The 17,872-nt window shown below is 38.8% G+C and overlaps 1 protein-coding gene across 1 annotated transcript in view; it reads left to right on the forward strand.

The window, feature by feature from the left end:
* The first annotated feature begins 486 nt into the window (after window positions 1-486).
* The window catches only part of si:ch73-211e3.1 (mastermind-like domain-containing protein 1), an 83,869-nt gene continuing 66,483 nt past the window's right edge, over window positions 487-17,872 (forward strand). Inside the window, exon 1 of the mRNA XM_048184021.1 lies at window positions 487-851. Coding sequence (XP_048039978.1) covers window positions 804-851 — 48 coding nt within the window. The 5' untranslated portion in view covers window positions 487-803. The remainder of the gene's footprint in view (window positions 852-17,872) is intronic.

A 17,872-nucleotide genomic window follows, 5' to 3' on the forward strand; every position in this document is an offset into this window, starting at 1 on the left:
ACTTAATGACAGAAATGTCATTTTTGAGTGAACTAACCCTTTAACATAATCCCTTACATTCCACATTTAAGATAATATAATCTGACTACTTTTAGATCACCTAAAATGATTAGGGTTGGAGTTGAACTTTGCAGAAAGGTAGATCTCCAGGAACAGGATTGGGCACCCCTGCCCTGATCTAGGCTATTTATTTTACAATTCGACTGAATGAAATGTTCACACAAAAGGACCCTCGCTACAACCTACAGAACGAATTTTTTGGTGAGCGGATTTAAAAGATTCGAGTCGCAGGGATGAATCAAAATCCCCAGGCACTATTGTGAAAAGCCTATAAGCGTGTGAACTAGTGCACAGAGTCGCCAATCAGAATCTCTGTGGAGGGACGTAATGTCCCTTTAAGTGCAGACGGCAAGTGGAACATCTGCGTCTCCTCCTCTGTGACATCGCGCAGAGGAGCGTCCTATGGACGGGCTGACTCCGCCCTCCAGTCAGGAAGATAGAGCTCTCTGATCGTAAGTGGCCGTGTAGAGCGAGAGCTGATACAGACGTTTGTGTTATTAGTCCCTGTTCAAGAGAATCAACATGACTGGCGCTTGAACGGAATGTCAGATTAGCTTTCATTTGGACACAATCCTCATTCCTAGTTACTTATCGCACACACAACTGGGCGATAGCAAAGTTTCCAGACTTATATTAACCATATTTTAGTAGATTCCCAATCAGGCTTTTCTTTGTAAGACAGTTTACACATACTGAAACAAAGTGGATTTAACAGTGGCTACGTGGTTTACCCGCACTCCAAGATGCTTCTGGTCTCCCAGCGGCTAGACTCACCTCGCATGGACCCATTAGTGAGTTTATGAGTTTCATATTATTGGATTGCTTTGAATGGTGGCTCGCTCTAATGTTTCGATCATTTGGTGTTTGCAACTACCCTGCTTATGTGTCACTTTGTCAGTACGCGCACCTCGTATCCACACACTGGCTTTTTACGCAGTAAACTCTTAACACTCCTACTGTTATGCTTGAGTTCCACACTGAAGTTCGGAAACTTGAGTGGAGAAATCCCAGGGTTTTGTGTGTGTTAGATAAGGCAGACAGAGATTAGATGACAAGCTTGAAGACTGCATCAAAGATTAACTGGCGCTGTCTCACGCATTTACGCACGCAGTCCGAGGAAGTTCCATTTACTAAATTGATTTTTGCTAGCATTCTTGATGAATCTTATAAGCAGCCATTCTGACTAGTCATGACAAGTTACTTATGAAAGCTATTGTAACAAAAGAGATCGTGTGTAGCAACTGAGCTAGATGGGAGACTTAAATAAGTAAGCTATTTATATATTAATAAAACTACTACTTTTAGGCAAAAAATGTGCATTTTGTTACTGTTAGCAATGGAATGGTTATTTGTCACGACTGGGATAGGCTAGTGACTAATTGAATAGATTCCAGCCATTGTTGGAATAAGGCTTAGCTAATGAATAGATCAATTTGATTACTTTATGTACTAGTAACGTAAATAATAGATACTAGTTGAAATGCTTGCCATAACTGCTATGACAACCTCTGATTCGGAAAAATAGCAGGTTAAGAGAGACTAGAGATCCTATCAGCACAGTCATTTAAACGGGTGGCTTGCTTTATGGATGGCAACTTGACGATTGATAAAACCTTTGTTTTCATACATACGGCTGAAGGCAATGTAGAGTCAGAGAGGTAAAAGCCCCACACTGTTAAAGCAGCATGTGGTCTGCTTGTTGGAATGAAATGGCATTTATCAGACACCCAGCGGGGCTGCGCTCGCTAACAAAAGACTGAAAACTGGGGACTTGGACGAGAGCGCGGCTCTGGGGTTGCAGACGCTGTGTAAATCATCTCAAAATGAGCGATAATGTGAGTTTTCACTGTCGGAATTGGGGCTGCGTTTAAGCCTAGTGTTTAACAGTTAATGTGGATTGCTGAGAGATAAGAAAGACGGACGGTGGATGAAATGCGGGACAGGACTGCCAGTGTGTTCAGGATTAAGCCGAGCTATAGCAGAATACGTAATGGGATTATAAAGGTGGCGGAGGGCTCGTTCACTCTCAGAATAAGAGACTAGAAGGCAGCATGTATCGCTGCTTTTCATATAAATAACAGCAACGTGTCTATATGTCTGTCTGTTTCAGAACACGCTTGAGATCGCATGTAATTCAGTTTCTTGTCGATCAATAAACTATAAAGGAGAACGAGCAACGACGAGCCTGATTTACGCGCTGCTCCCCTTCGCCTTCGCTTTGTCATGGATTTGCCCAAACACATTTCCGAAAGCTATTATTGTATTTCCACAGATACGGCATGTTTACCCCCGCTGGACAGTCCCAGATTGTCAGTCTCATAAGTTTCCCTTTAGTTCAACAGGGAGTTTCCTCTATAGGGATCGTTCTCTGTAGCATTTGACAAGCGTGATGTGACTTAATTGTCACAAATAATAAAATTGCATATGATTATTAATACAATAATCCAATGCAGTTGGCGTATATCGATATTTTTTTGCAAAATGTTACAAAAGCTCATTTTTTTTGTAATTATTAGCCTATATATTATTAATAAAAACATAATTTTACATTAAAAATAGGCTATATATGTTATATAAATACTATATTTAACCTATATCATATTAAAAATGTTAAAATTCGGAGCTTTTCTGAGTTAAGATAGTTGTTTCTCTGAAAACAAATAACACAGTTGTAGATTTCCCGCACCGGATCTTTCTGCTCCACTCGGTTTGAACTGATCTGTGGCCAAATGAGTCAGTGCGCTTTGAAGCTGCTGTTGACGGATGAATAAAAGGGCCGGAGTGGAATGCGCGCGCTAGTCTTCAGATCTCGTGCACGCACAGAGCGGTTCACTGTAATGCGAGCAGCGCTCGTGAATACACTTGGATCTCACCTCAAAGTTAGGTGAAAGTTTAAAACAACACATCCAACTTTTATCTTACCGACGTTTCTAGGATGAGATCACTGAGTCAGGGCTTGTGCGAAGGAATTTAACTCTGAGGGGTTTTTTTCTTTTGTAGAGAGACGATGTTTGTGAGTTCAAAAGCAGTCTTCAAAGAGCGAGATTCAGCACACCCTCATACCACAAACAATCGCTCTGTCATTTTCCCGCGCTAACTAAGAATCGTTCTCTCAGTGCATCACCTTGAGTGACTCGTTTTTCCTTCGTGAGGAGACAAGGATGAAAAATTGTGCTGATTTGCAGAGGGAGCCATATGGTGGATCGAGGAGACAGATAAGGATGGGAGAGAGAGATAGAGATAGCAGAGTGTTGAAGTGATTCTGATCTAGACAAAGAAGAAGAGAGAAAGGTTGGGCTGTCCTGGGCTAGCAGAACCTGATTTTGCTGAGTTCAACATGTTCCTGGGTCACATTTTTGTTGATCCTGGAACAACATTCAACTCAACCAATCAGATTTGAGGGACAAGTTTACAGATTATGTCAAGTTTAGGCTTAAAATCATGAATTGGTGCTTCTACATCAGTGTTATCTATCTTTTCCCTCTGATTTTTGGGATAACTTATGGGTAGGGTTAGGGGTAGGTTTAGGGGTAGGAATAGGGTTAAGACTAAATTTTCAGACTGGAATGTTGTTCCAGGATCAACAAAATATGTTGACCCAGGAACGCATCTAACTCAGCAAAATCAGGACGTGCTCCTGGGCTAGATGTTTTGCTGTGGTGGTTGATGGACATTTCTTCCTCATTGTCACGAGTGTTTATGCTCAGGATGGACGTGAGTACCTGAGTACTTGGAAGTGAAGCCAATAATTAATCATAAAAATACTTATAATTGTGTCTTCCCAACTCAATCTCATGAGAAAACATAAGTATTTTAAGAGATGGCGATGAATTTGTATGATGAGGATTCTCGAAAATGTACACCTTTTTGAAGGCCCACCCTAAACCTAACTGTCATTGGTAGGTAAGCAGATCGTATGAAAACATACAAATGAAATTGTACAAATTGATACAAATTAGCCATCAAATTTGACATAATGTAAAATAGCTACAAATAATTGCCATGAGGGTTCTTTTCTCAGCTTCAAAGCATCTGATTTAAGTCTTCTTCTGGGATACATTTAGCCACTATAGATGGACATAGATGGTAGTTTGTGGTCTAAACAAACACCTTTTCATTAGTAGATACATTTTAATCAATCAAATTGTCCACATTAGTCATCTATAATAAGACGAACATCTTAAATTAAGTGTCTTTTACCCTGTTTACTCTTGTATGTACATTCTAAGCTTTTTTAGACATATTCAGAGAAACCCGGTCAGTTCCAAAGCAGTTCTTTGGTATTGACGCTTTGTAAAGAAAGGGAACTGAGAGAACGAGAGGAAACGCATAGGCTGTTGGCCCGTGAAGGGAAACCCTCATGTGTTTCTGCTATCGCTCTGGCTTCCTGATTTAACGTCAGTTGGCTAGAAGGACAGAGAGAGCGAGTTAAGGTGAGGAAGGGAGAGAAAAACTGCGTCACTGTGATCAGGCAAGACCTCACCAGGAAATAACAGTGTTGCCTAGGGATGAAAAACAAACAGGAGCACATACAGAATATTTGGTTGAGTAAGTTCTTTTCCTCTCTCCAACACTTTGCACAAAAACTCAGTCAGAAGTACTAGACTGAAGAACACTCACCTCTGAGCTTTGTCAGCTTTAAATGACTCTCTCTGGAAACCCCTGCGTCTCTCTGACACGTGGAGGAAAGCTTACAAGCACCTGATTTTTCTAAGAAATTAATGCAAAATCAGTGGCACAGCAGTGAAGTCTGTATGTGTAAGCCCAATTTATTGAATGAATCAGAGAAGCAGAGCTTAGCAACAAGGAAACATATGCTGCCTCTGGAGAAAACGTCAGAGGACGTGAGGCGAGGGCTATAAAGATAGAGACTGCTTACTTTATCTCTGACAATCAACTACTGTAAAGCCCCCTGTGAACCCGGCATCTGTTATGGCTCGAGTGCCCAAAGGAACATCATTCACTTGGAGCCTCATTTCAGCTGCATCAGCAGCTAAAATGCTTTAAAAAGTTGCTTACCCTCCACACACCGATTTGGGAACAACCTCCGCCAAGTTTCTGTTTCTGTGCATACATGTGGGAAATTTATGACTGATTCCAGACCTCTAAGTGGAGTTGTTCTCCTTCTCAAGTTATTGCTTGTTCATTGAGGGTGAATTAGGCTGAAATGTTCTAAATTTGAAAAAATTAAAAGTTCCCCAATTTAATTCTTATGCTAGTTTTACTTGACACCAGGAAAAGGGGTCATTTGAACTTGTACCATCTTTAGAGCTCAGCAGCAGATCAGTGACTTCTTTTTGTTTGTAAGATTGAAGTTAGGATGTAAACTTGAAAAAATGACTGAAATCAACCTAAGCTGATTTGCTGGTTTCCTAGCCTGGTTTTAAAGAGATTTCGAACAAAGCAGCTTTTAACCAAGTTTAAGCAAACCATCTTAGGTTGGTATAGGTTTTTCAGCATGATATAGCTCAAGACGGCTTGTTTTGTCCTTGTAGATGCATTTTTCACAAAATTTACAGCCATTTAAGAAGCTAATGTCATCCTCCACTTCCATACAGTCATCTGCAAGCTCACAATCAGCTCTGCCTCCTTCCAGTTAACAACCAATGAATAGAAGTCCCCATGCTAGATTTTTTCCGATAATCCACTACACTTGGATGTTTGTCACAATACGGAAGAAAAGATCTGCCACTATCTCTGTTTTTAATCATGACTTTGAGTTCAGTAGCATTTTAGTTTGTAGAGCATGCAACATGTTCTCCAGAGTGGAGCATTTAAATGAAAAAGGGAAGGTCACGTGTGAAAAAGAGTTGGGGAAAAGCAAAACAAAATGAGAAATGGAAATCTCCACATACCCACTGAATCACATCATGCCTACAAATTTGCTTGGATACAGTTTGTTCTGATTATTTGTATTGCTCTGGGGGAACAGGACAGTTGCCGTGGTTAAGCTGTGTTGGTGTTTATGTTTAGCATTCCGTTTTGTCTCTCTCCCTTTCTTTGTGTGTATCTCTTAGTTTCATAGGCCTTAGCATCAAACCTGATTTGCATGGCTAATATAATAGTCAACACAGAAGATCATTCAAGACCGCCTGATTCCCTCTCTTCTCCTCTCATTATTAGACTGTTGCAACACTGTCTGTCTATAGTCTCACCGCATGGAATACAGGTCTTTGTTCGGCACCAGCAGTGGCTTCCCGCTTGCATCATCATTACACACTCAGACTGTAATGAACCTGTGGCTCCTTTTGGAGAATGTAGGCATGTGCTCAGGGTAGATGAGATACAGTTTGTTTTACCTTCCACTATAAGCCCTATAAGTCACTAACAGTGATGAAATTAACTGCAACTATTCTTTGATCAGACAGACACGTGAGAATATTGAACATTCCAGAAAGCATTCTCAGAATATCATTGCAGAAAGTGTGTGTACTGTTGAAGGGCAATGAGACAGTGATTGAATGAGTGATAGAAAGAGCAGCTCCAAATGTCTGTAATGTGTTTGAGTATGTTCACTGCTCAGCACTTGATTGATTAGCCACGTTTCAACTGTTTCCATTTTGTGCTGGCCAGATTTTGTAATCTACAATCGACTATCTAATCTATGTACTCCACTGTCTATTCACTCTCAGAAAAAAGGTACAAAAGCTGTCATTGGGGCGGTTCTCTTTTTAAAGGTTCTAATTTGTACCATTTAGGTATTAAAATGTTGACGGATAAGGTTTTTAAAAGTATAAAAAAAACATAATGGAGATATAATTAATTTTTAAGCTATATTAAGTGTTAACAATGAGATTATGGGGTTTTTATAATCAATTAACACTGCTTTTATCTTCTTTTTTTTTTACAAGATGGACAAAATTTGTCACCAAAAAAAGTCATTCGGTTTAACCAAAATTTTGGTTATACTGAATGACAATATTTTTGAACAGTGCTAACAGGCTGATATCTAGCTAGCAAGCAAAGGGACAATTAAACATTTAATATTTAGTACAAGTTTTTAAAATATTACAACATTTTCCATGTTTTATAGCGGTTGTACCGAATGACCTGATGTTTCGGGACGTGTATGAGCAAGTGAAAACTTGAATTTTTCAAATAGTTAAAAGAGAGTTAGTTACTTTGCTTCACGACCATGTGGTCTTTTGCAGGTGTCTGAATGATGTCACATCCTGTTACATGATACTGACCGCATGACTTTATCCAAAATGGTCCCTTTATATTGGTTACTCCAAATGACATCAATGAAATTTATTTTTCCAGACATTCTTTCTCATAACAAAGCGATGACTTCTACACATAATTTTAAACCCATTTTGCACTATGTTGATTAATGATGTTATAAAATCATGTCAGAATAAAAAAAATAAATATATTTATTTTATTTTAAGATATTTTAATCACAAATGAAATGGCTGTATTGGCCTTTGGATGGTTAAACCGAATGACCTTTTGACACTTCAAAAACTTAAAATACCTTTATATATAGCTAAATATAATTAAAACCTTTTGGATTCAATAAAAGAGATCTAGTTGTACTACCTTACATACTTTAGATGTCATATCTTTGTTTTTTTATTATTATTAAGGCCTTTGGACAAAAAAAATGACCCGTCACGTCATTGACCCATGTACACTTCTGGTACCAAATAGGCCTTTTTACACCGCTTTTTACCCGGGGTTATGAAACCCTGCTCTGGAGCAGAGTTAACCCTGCATTGCGGTGCCAAACGTGTACAGTGTGAAATGATGCGATGTTAGAATGTTACAGCTAGACTCTTAGTAAAAGACAACCAATCAAGTACTTGTTTGCCTGCTTTGGACAGTCATGGAAACACTGCGCATTGTATATAAACAGTAAATTCAGTGTTTGAGAGGAAAAATTTCAAATGCTGACAGAAAACATGACAATTTGAGTGAAGAAGAGACTGTTTCATTCTTCCCTTTATGGTCTGAAATGACCATTCAGTATGAGGATGCACAAAGCTAGAGCTTATATAAACAGGTCGCGTGTTGTGTCAATCAATGACACTGACACCACAAATATGCAAATAAGAAAGTTAACCCAGGGTTTGGGAATGTACAATGTGAAACATCAGCTTATGAATACCCAGGATAAATTTTTAACCCTGGGTAAATTATGAGCAGTGTGAAATGTGAAGCAAGATAACCCAGGATTCCATTTACCCTGGGTTTAGAATGACCCTGGGTTAACTATTTTAAGTGTGGAAAGCCCTATTGTGTACGTTTGAGGTACTAATATGCACTCATTAGGTACAAAGGTGTACCTTTTGATAGGGTACTGCCTCAGTGACAGCTTTTGTACTTTTTTGTACCAGCTTTTTGATCTCAAAGAGATAGACAACGTTTACAGTGCTTCATGCCTGTATGCCTCACATGCCTCATATTGTATTGCACACTGGACGAGTCATTCTGTACTTGCGTTCTCAGGTTCAAGACAGCAGTCCAAAACAGTGAATATAATCACCAAACAGGCAAAAACAGAGACTTTATTCAATCTGTTGTGCATTTAATGAATGCACAACAGGCAATCTTCTAGCCTAGGGTGAAGTCATTATGTACATTAACAGTGATTTGGGACAAATATTTAGTGGAAAACTCTGTGGCACAGCAGGACTTTCAACAGCCAGTGCGTGTACACAGAAAACTATTGCCTAAAAGTAAAAGCCCTATTGGTTCCTCATTGCACGTGAGCTTTATTAGGAGTGCAACCCAAATTTTCGGACACTGTCAGAACTTTGTCAGAGGCTAAGATTCATCAAAAGACCATTAATTCGCTATTGATGAACATGCCACACTATAGGCGATCAAAGATTCACGATTCCCCAACGTCAAAATAACTGCCGATATAGTACTGCCCATACAGTATGCATCGGGTTTAAATCAACATGACACTACAAATGCAATCCATGTCACTTCACATAATGTGAAACATTTCTGAGCGAAATGGGATATTCAATGAGCTAAAAAATGCAGGATTGGAAAATACGAGAGCTTGGTATTGTCATCTGAAAATGAGACCAGAAACATGTTTAAAAAATTTTTAATCAATTTTGATTTCATGTTGACTTTTAGAGAAATGTAAAAACTGATGGTTGTTAAAAGTTTTTCCAAGAGTGCAGCTGAACACAGATGTGTCTGAAGATTAATCAGTACTGCGCCTCACCTCACACAAGACTTCAAAGAAACCATGTTGCAACAAAAGGACAAGTAAATGTTTCTCATTTGAATGTGTCACTACGTTACACCGTGATGAATGGTCCTGCAAAACTGTGATCATGCCCACTAGAACTCACGCGAACGGCTGCACTTTCATCTGCGGTCCAAAGTAAAAATACCCAGAATTCCTGGCACTTCACAATGCACTCATTCCCAGAAGCAGTTGTCGTAGTAACCTTGGCAGCTTTTCACAAGTGCGATCTTTTTTCCTACTTCTTTCTAAGGGATACAAATGGAATAGGGTGTAAATTATTAATTAGTGGAGATGGTAGGGGAAGGATTTTATTTATTCATACACATAAGACATTTTTATCTATGTGTGTTCTCAATGAAAGTAACAAAGTAATGTACGTGGAATTAAAATGATCAATGACTGTGCCATCGTGATCGTGGTAACGATCTATCTGGTAACTGCGTTAATTTAATGAGTATTATGGGCTGTCTTCTGCATTGTTTCGTTGTTGTCTTGTCTGCAAGTGGTATTCTAGGTCACTCCCTCCTCCTCCCTCCTCCCTTGTGTCATCCATTAACAGAGCGTGTGTGTGTGTGTGTGTGTGTGTGTGTGTCTACGTTTGATCACAAGTGCATGCTTGCCACTTTCATGTACTTGCTTTTTGTGAAGATGGATAGACACCTACTTTTTCTAGGTTTTTTCATTGTTCCTCTAGCCTTCATCAAATACACCCACATATATTTTCTCTTTTTTTATTTCCCTCATTCCTTTTATTATTTGATCCATCATTTTTTTGTCTGTATGTGCTACAGGTCAGTGAGAGTGCCACTATGGCAGTAATGGGCCCATTCTGGAACACAGGTGTCCATTTGCAAGCCCATAGTAACAGATTGTGGTGAAGGGTTCATTGAGTAACTTGATCCAGACATAATGTTTTACCACGGTAGGCTGTGGTTTGCCCAGTGACTCGGGTTACATACACATACAGGTATCTCCAGCCATCTTCATCCACAGAGCATGGTCATCTTGACCCTGGTGACCCCAGCCAGTAGAAGGGTGGCGTCTCTGTAATTGATATAAGTGATTAATAGCTCTCCATTCAATTTAAACATAATTGCCTTTTCATTTTAGTGTCAGCTTGAAGCCTCTCAGAAGGCTAAACTTAATGATAAAGGCCTGGTCTTTCTGTGTCACACCTCTCCTTTGCATCTCAGTGTAATTAAGTAAAGAGGTGTGATGAGAATCCAGTATAGACTATTAGTGCATCAGCATATATAAATGTTTTTGTGTGTGTGTTTTGTTTTCTGTCTGTCCATAAGAAGTGCATGAGACCATGAGATGATAGAATTACAAGGTCCAGATGAAATCTGTTCAAACTGCTTTTTGTTTTAAAGTAATGGACACTTTCATTAAGCAAGGATGCATTAAAGTGATCAAATGTGACAGATTTCTATTTCTTTTGAACATTCTATTGATCAAACAATCCTTGTTTCTTGAGCACCAAATCAGTGTATTAGAATGATTTCTGAAGGATCATGTGACACTGAAGACTGGAGTAATGGCTGAAAAGTTATTTTAAACTGCAGTAATATTTTGCAATATAACATTTTTTTTCTGTATTTTCGATCAAATAAATGCAGCCTCGGTGAGCATAGGAAACTTACCAACCTCAAACGTTTGAATGGTAGCGAGTGGAATAGAATTAAACATTGTAAACATGGGGAAAACATTAGCATAGCTTCAGGAAATGGAGGAAAAACAAGTCCACCATTATTATTTTTTTAAACAGCCCATAATAATCACAGAAAATAACACATTTTATTGAAATCAACACATGAATTACTGAAAAGAACATACAATAGTATCTAAATATGCAGATCTTTGTGAAAATGGCATTCCAATTCTGTGGAAATCTTTGGCGTTTTCTGCAGAGTTGCGGTTTCCAAAAAAATCGATTGCCTGTGTCAAGAAACCAGACAAGAAATGTCGTAGAGACCACAAGTGTTTTGGCCACATTATACTTTGCATTCGCTTAAATAGTACAATGTGCGTAGAATGCAAAACCACTGGAAATCCTAGAGAGAACAAAAGCGATGTTAGATAAACTGTTTATTGCTGGAATCATTTGTTTGAGAAACTCTACACATATCACTATGTCTCTGCGACTTGTGTTTTTTTTTTCCCCCTCCACTGTTTAGTTATTTTTAGAGAACATGGGAATTGAGAGCGTGAGATGCTCATTTTGGTGGAGGGGCAAGCTCATGTCACACTGTGATTGCATGCCAGCGATAGAGTCTCTTTATGACAGAGTGAGGGAGAGAAAGAAAGAGCATGTGTGTGTGAGAATAAGGGGGGGGGGGGGGGGAGATAATGAATCATTCACTACAAAAACCATTTAAAAATCAGTCATACTTGTCTGACTCTCTTCCCTCTCCTGCATTCCTCAGCCATTACCAGAATATTAAAACATTTGTTTCCAGAAGCAAACTGAGAATTCCTACTTGGGCTGATAAAAGGACCGTAAATCTGATTGCGTTTGTGCAAGTCTGTGTATACTGCAGGTTGTGGTTAAAGGGGTTTTATAAGTATCTTAACCTCTTGTCCCATGAGCCCTACAAACGGACTATGATGTAATTGAGAGCTGGGTCATTAGGTAAAGCCGGGTTTGCCAACGCTCTGGATTTTATGTGCACTAACACGTATAACTGCATGTTTTCTATTACGCACTTTATCGAATATGCTACGAATTAATCAATGTAGACAATCCAAATAAACATCTAACAAATCACCTTTTGGTTAAAGGGGTCAGACTGTTGTGAATAGAGGACAGTTAGTCATTCATGCTCTTTTTCCATCCTTTACTTCATCTCATGTTATCATGCACACCCTAAAGTGTTTTTGAAGGGTTTGCTCTAATGGCTTCAATCACTGTTTGGCCCAGATTTCCTAAACCCCGGAGAGCTCTGAGATGAATTAAATCACTAAAGACCCTGCCGAAACCACAAAATAGGGCGAGACATCAAAGTGGAGGATTTCTTGTGCGTTTGTTATAGTGCTCACTTCAGAAATTAGTGTAGCTAAAAGTCAGCGGCGGTGTTTTGCAAGTTTTTTAGGAATGAGGCAGCACTTGGTTTTATCTGCTATCATCAATTTGACGTGTTGCTCACAAAGAGTTTATCATTTGCTTTACGGTAAATATTACCATAATTTGTGTCAAAACCGAACGCCCAAAAAAAAAAAAAAAAAACGTGTCAGCTCGGCCAGCACTTGGCTGTCAAATGTAAGATCAATGTCTCGATAAATGTGAAATTTTCTTCTTTGGAAACAAAAAGCTTATCTCTCACTTATCTCCTCATAGTCGGCTTTATTCACCCCGAGTAATTGGCTTTGAGTCGAACCATATCCGCGCTAACAGCGTGTCTGTGAAAACGCGCCGCTGGAGCGCGAGACGACGCTCTCTGAAGTGGTGTAGCGGCTGTCTCGCGGTGCGTTTCAGTGTGCCGCACGGGGTTGTTTGCTGTTGCGACAGAGCTGTGGGTGGAAAGGAGGAACATATTTCTACCTCGCTCAGATGTCCAAAACAAACAGTGCTATGAAGTCTGGAGCTACTCTCCGTTAGGACCAAAATTCCACAGCTACCACGCAGCCAGGGAATCTTATTGCTCTCTCTCTCTCTCTGAGATTTAAATAATTTTTCCAGGGGGGTTTGAAAGGATTCTGCGGCCAACATCAACAGTTATGCACCTTGTTCTGTTGCACTAGCAATAGATATTGCTTTATCTGTTCAATAGGACAACCGCTAACAATCATCGGTCAGTGAAAGGACAGCATAGGGAAAACATTACAGGGAAAGGGGGTAAATGATATTAGCTCTGTAAAGCTCCCACTACTTCAGCTTGACAGGGCATCATCTAATCCTAACTAAACAGCTGTCTGAACATAGGGATGGAGGGCTTTATTGACTGCTTTTTTCCAGAGATTCCTTCAAGGTAGGGAAGTATTCGGAAAGAAATGAGGGGAGAAAGAAAGGTCTGTCCTGTTCACAACCTCTGAGGATTCAAATTTGAATTGGCATAATAAACAAAAACAAGTGTTTATGTCCCTTAGACCAATTCAGTCAGTATACACTACCATTTAAAAAGTTAGGGATTGTTTTTTTGTTGTTGTTGTTGCTGCTTAATGTGTCTTATGCTCACCAAGGTTGTAAAATACAGTAAAAAAGTAATATTGTTAAATATAAATGTAATGTTTCAAAATGTAATTTATTCCTGTGATGGCAAAGCAGTCATTACTCCAGTCTTGGATACACGTGATACTTCAGAAATCATTCTAATATGCTAATTTGTCACTTCACTGTCACTTTTGACCATTTAATGCATTTAGTTGCTGAATAAAGTATTAATTTCTTTATGGATGCACGATATATCGGCCACCATATAGGTGTCTGCCGATATATGTTCATTTTTAAAGTTATCGTTATCGGCCCAGTAAGAAAATTTGGCTGATATATTAAAGCCCATAAATAATGGATTATTTCCTTCAGCTGAGACACTTCAGATTGTCTGATGTTCACTATGATGGTTTTAAGTTGCTTGAAATATGATTGGAATCACTTTAAAAAGGAAAATACTTGCAGCACAAATCTGTTATATAGGCAACATAAAATTATAATGATTATCATTATAATCGTGTGCTTGGGACATTTTAGTTTTTTAATGTTGAGACTTTTGTCTTTGTAATCAGGCTCTCAAAAATTATATAAAAATTTGGATTTAGATTTATCGGCCAATATATCGGTTATCAGCTTTTAAATATAAAGAGTTCTCGTATTGGCCAAAATATCGGTGCATCCCTAATTTATTTATTTTTAAAATGATCCCAAACTTTTGACTGGTAGGCATATGTAATTCAAAAACAGCAAATGAGATATATACAAACTTGATAAAATAAAAAGAAAATTTACTCAAGAAACCCTGATTTCTGGATACTGACATCTGTAAATCGGGTGACCAATTCAAGGTAGCTTGTATAAGCCATGATTGTTTTACAGGGTAGTTAAGTACTCTGTCATTAGCTGGACAGATCCCTTAAAGGTGCCATCGAATTAAAAATTGAATTTACCTCGGCATAGTTGAATAACAAGTGTTCAGTACATGGAAATGACATACAGTGAGTCTCAAACTCCATTGTTTCCTCCTTCTTATATAAATCTCATTTGTTTAAAAGACCTCCGAAGAACAGGCGAATCTCAACATAACACCGACTGTTACGTAACAGTCGGGATCATTAATATGTACGCCCCCAATATTTGCATATGCCAGCTCATGTTCAGGGCATTACACAAGGGCAGCCAATAATAACGTCTGGATCTGTGCACAGCTGAATCATCAGACTTTAGGTAAGCAAGCAAGGACAATAGCGAAAAATGGCAGATGGAGCAATAATAACTGACATGATCCATGATAACATGATATTTTTAGTGATATTTGTAAATTGTCTTTCTAAATGTTTCGTTAGCATGTTGCTAATGTACTGTTAAATGTGGTTAAAGTTACCATTGTTTCGTACTGTATTCACGGAGACAAGAGCCATCGCTATTTTCATTATTAAACACTTGCAGTCTGTATAATTCATAAACACAACTTCATTCTTTATAAGTCTCTCCAACAGTGTAGCATTAGCCGTTAGCCACGGAGCACTATCAAACTCATTCAGAATCAAATGTAAACATCCAAATAAATACCATACTCACGCGATTAGACAAGCTGCATGACGAACACTTTGTAAAGATCCATTTTGAGGGTTATATTAGCTGTGTGAACTTTATTTATGCAGCGATAGAGTCGAGAGCTTGGGAGGGGGCGGAGAGCGCGAGCAATTAAAGGGGCCGCAGCCTGAATCGGCGCATTTCTAATTATGCCTCAAAATAGGCAGTTAAAAATAATAAAAAAAAATCTATGAGGTATTTTGAGCTGAAACTTCACAGACACATTCAGGGGGACACCTTAGACTTATATTACATCTTGTTAAAAAAACGTTCGATGGCACCTTTAATTTACTCCATTTGGTAGGTTCTGCTGAACGTCTTAAGTATTTTCTTCTAATAGTATGTGTTCTAATAGTTTCATTGAGATTCTGCCCCAAGGCAGTTTGGTTTGGGAACACAGCTCTATGTCTCTTCTCCATGTCTCGGTAGGTTAGATCTTTCTTGATTTTTCTCACTCACACTTCTTTCTATTATAACAGCTGGGCTGGTCTTCTCTTTGCTGCCACATCAGGACCTAATAAATGTGCCATACGCTCATTGATTTCCCTGTGCATGTTTGTGCAGCTGCCGGTAATGACATCACTTTCTGAGTACATGTGGTTGTGTAGGAGTCAATGAGTAAGACAGCCACATGTTGTTTTTCGGTAGGAACAAAACGATGCAGCTAGGGTAGATGCCATCATTGCCCGTTCAACCACCCAGCAAGCAGTAACAGTAGCATCGTCTCTCTGTCTCTGTTATACAACAAGACTAAATGACGCTCAGGCAATAGAGGCACTTTCTCCCATAATGCTCCCTGTTCTCTGACCTACTGACACAACAAAATATTGGCAGCAGCGCAGTGGTGCAGTCGTTGTGTGTGCGTTTGTGCTGATACAAAGCATTTTTGTTTTTCGCCATCCCCCTTTAAAGAGTTGCTGGCTGCAGGAATACATTCCTCCTCTTTTTATCTGTCAGAACCCCTCCTCCCTCTCTTCACCTCCTCCTTTTTCCCACTATGTTAAATTGTTGTGACACTGTAGCACTTGAGCGTCTGGTGTTAAAATATTCCTTCTTAATGACAAATTAACATGTGGATAGATTCCTCTCCCTGGCAGGTCATTAACATTTGACACATTGGAAGCAGTGCTGATGCCGTGGTGCGAGCACAGTTCTCTCTGCATTGCAATGGGGTGATTGCGACGCTAAGCGCCTGGAGTATTAATGCATTTATTCATTCCATCAAATCCCTCTTCATACAGATTATCAGACCTCTCTTTAACCAAGAAGATGATTTTATTTTATCCCACAAGTTAACGACTGTGTGTGGCTGTCTCTAGTACGTGTGTTCATACTTGAGTGGTTCATATCTCTTGTATTGCCTTATTGCTGTGATTTCTGTGATGGTTTCAGGCTTTCAAACATGTCAAACTATCATTGCTGTCAAATAAGTGCATAGATATCCATGAATATTCCAACATATGGAAATAAGGTCATTATGAGTAGTTATGAGCTTTGATAGACACATATATCAGCTTAGGCCGATTATGGCCAGTATTTTTGGCATTTTGAGGGCATTGACTGATAATACAAATATGGGCATTTTAATCAGCCTCTCTGCTAGATACCATTGATCGACCATTACTGACTAGTGTTTTACCAACATTTTGGCATGCTGGTATTTTAAAGATCATTGGTATTGGCCTTGGCTTGTTAAAGGGATAGAAGGTATTTTGAAGAATGTCAGTAATCAAACAGTTGATGGACCCCATTGACTTCCATAGTCTGGAAAAAAAAAACTGTTTGGTTACTGACATTCTTCAAAATATCTTCTTTTGTGTTCAACAGAAGAAACAAATTCACACGGGTTTGGAACAACTGGAGGGTGAGTAAATGGGTGAATTATCCCTTTAATGACTTTTTTTTCTTTCTTTTTTGTGAATTGAGTACATTTTTTAGCGTATACATCTAATTATATTTGGCTTAACCAGATATATTGGAATTATATCAGCCATTGGCCACATGGTTATTGCTGTCAGCATTGGCCTTATTCATCACCCCATAATAGGATCCATCTTGTGATACCTGTTTGTCACTAGAATATTCAGTATACTGCATGATGAAAGCTCCTTCTTTATTGCTGTTTTAATAAGCGTGGGCCCCACACTACATCTGGTGCGAGACATATGTACATCCTGGCTGACTGCTGTAAAGGAAAAAAGTCTTTGGCAGCTTTTATTAACAAATGTTACTTCCAGTAGACATATGTGGTGCACAGTTCTTTAGAGAATTTTACTTTACCTGCATTATGTTACCTTGCTTGCATTGTATAACAAAATATAAAGTGCCATTTATTTGATATGTCAACATGAAATGACTTTGAAAAAGCATGTTATAGATCTTATTGTGAACGATTTCATCCATGCATTTCTTTCAATTTTTATTTATTTCATTTTTTGACCTCATAATGTGTAATCAAAATATTAATCTTCTAGTGAAAATGACTTTTCTTCAGTGACTCCTCGCCCCTCCACAATCGACTGCATTAATATAGCGCAATGCCCACATTTCAAAATCCAATCAACAACCGGTGGAACCAACAAGTTTTATGCCCTACATTTTAAAAAAAAGGTTTTAATTTTTGATCATTTATTACACTCAAATGTACTTCACCATATAGCAGAAAAGATCTATCGCTACTTCTGTTTCATTGCAACTTTAAAGACATTGTCACGAAAAGAGATTTGGATACGTTTCAAATACTTTACTATCCCATGAGGCCACAGGAAAGAAGCTTTTATAATTGTTAATGGCTGCAAAAAGAGACGTCATTAAGGTTGGCGTCATGGACATGACATACAAGCTAATGACAC

The sequence above is a fragment of the Megalobrama amblycephala genome, linkage group LG3 (genome assembly GCF_018812025.1).
Source record: "Megalobrama amblycephala isolate DHTTF-2021 linkage group LG3, ASM1881202v1, whole genome shotgun sequence".
Lineage (NCBI taxonomy): Eukaryota > Metazoa > Chordata > Actinopteri > Cypriniformes > Xenocyprididae > Megalobrama > Megalobrama amblycephala.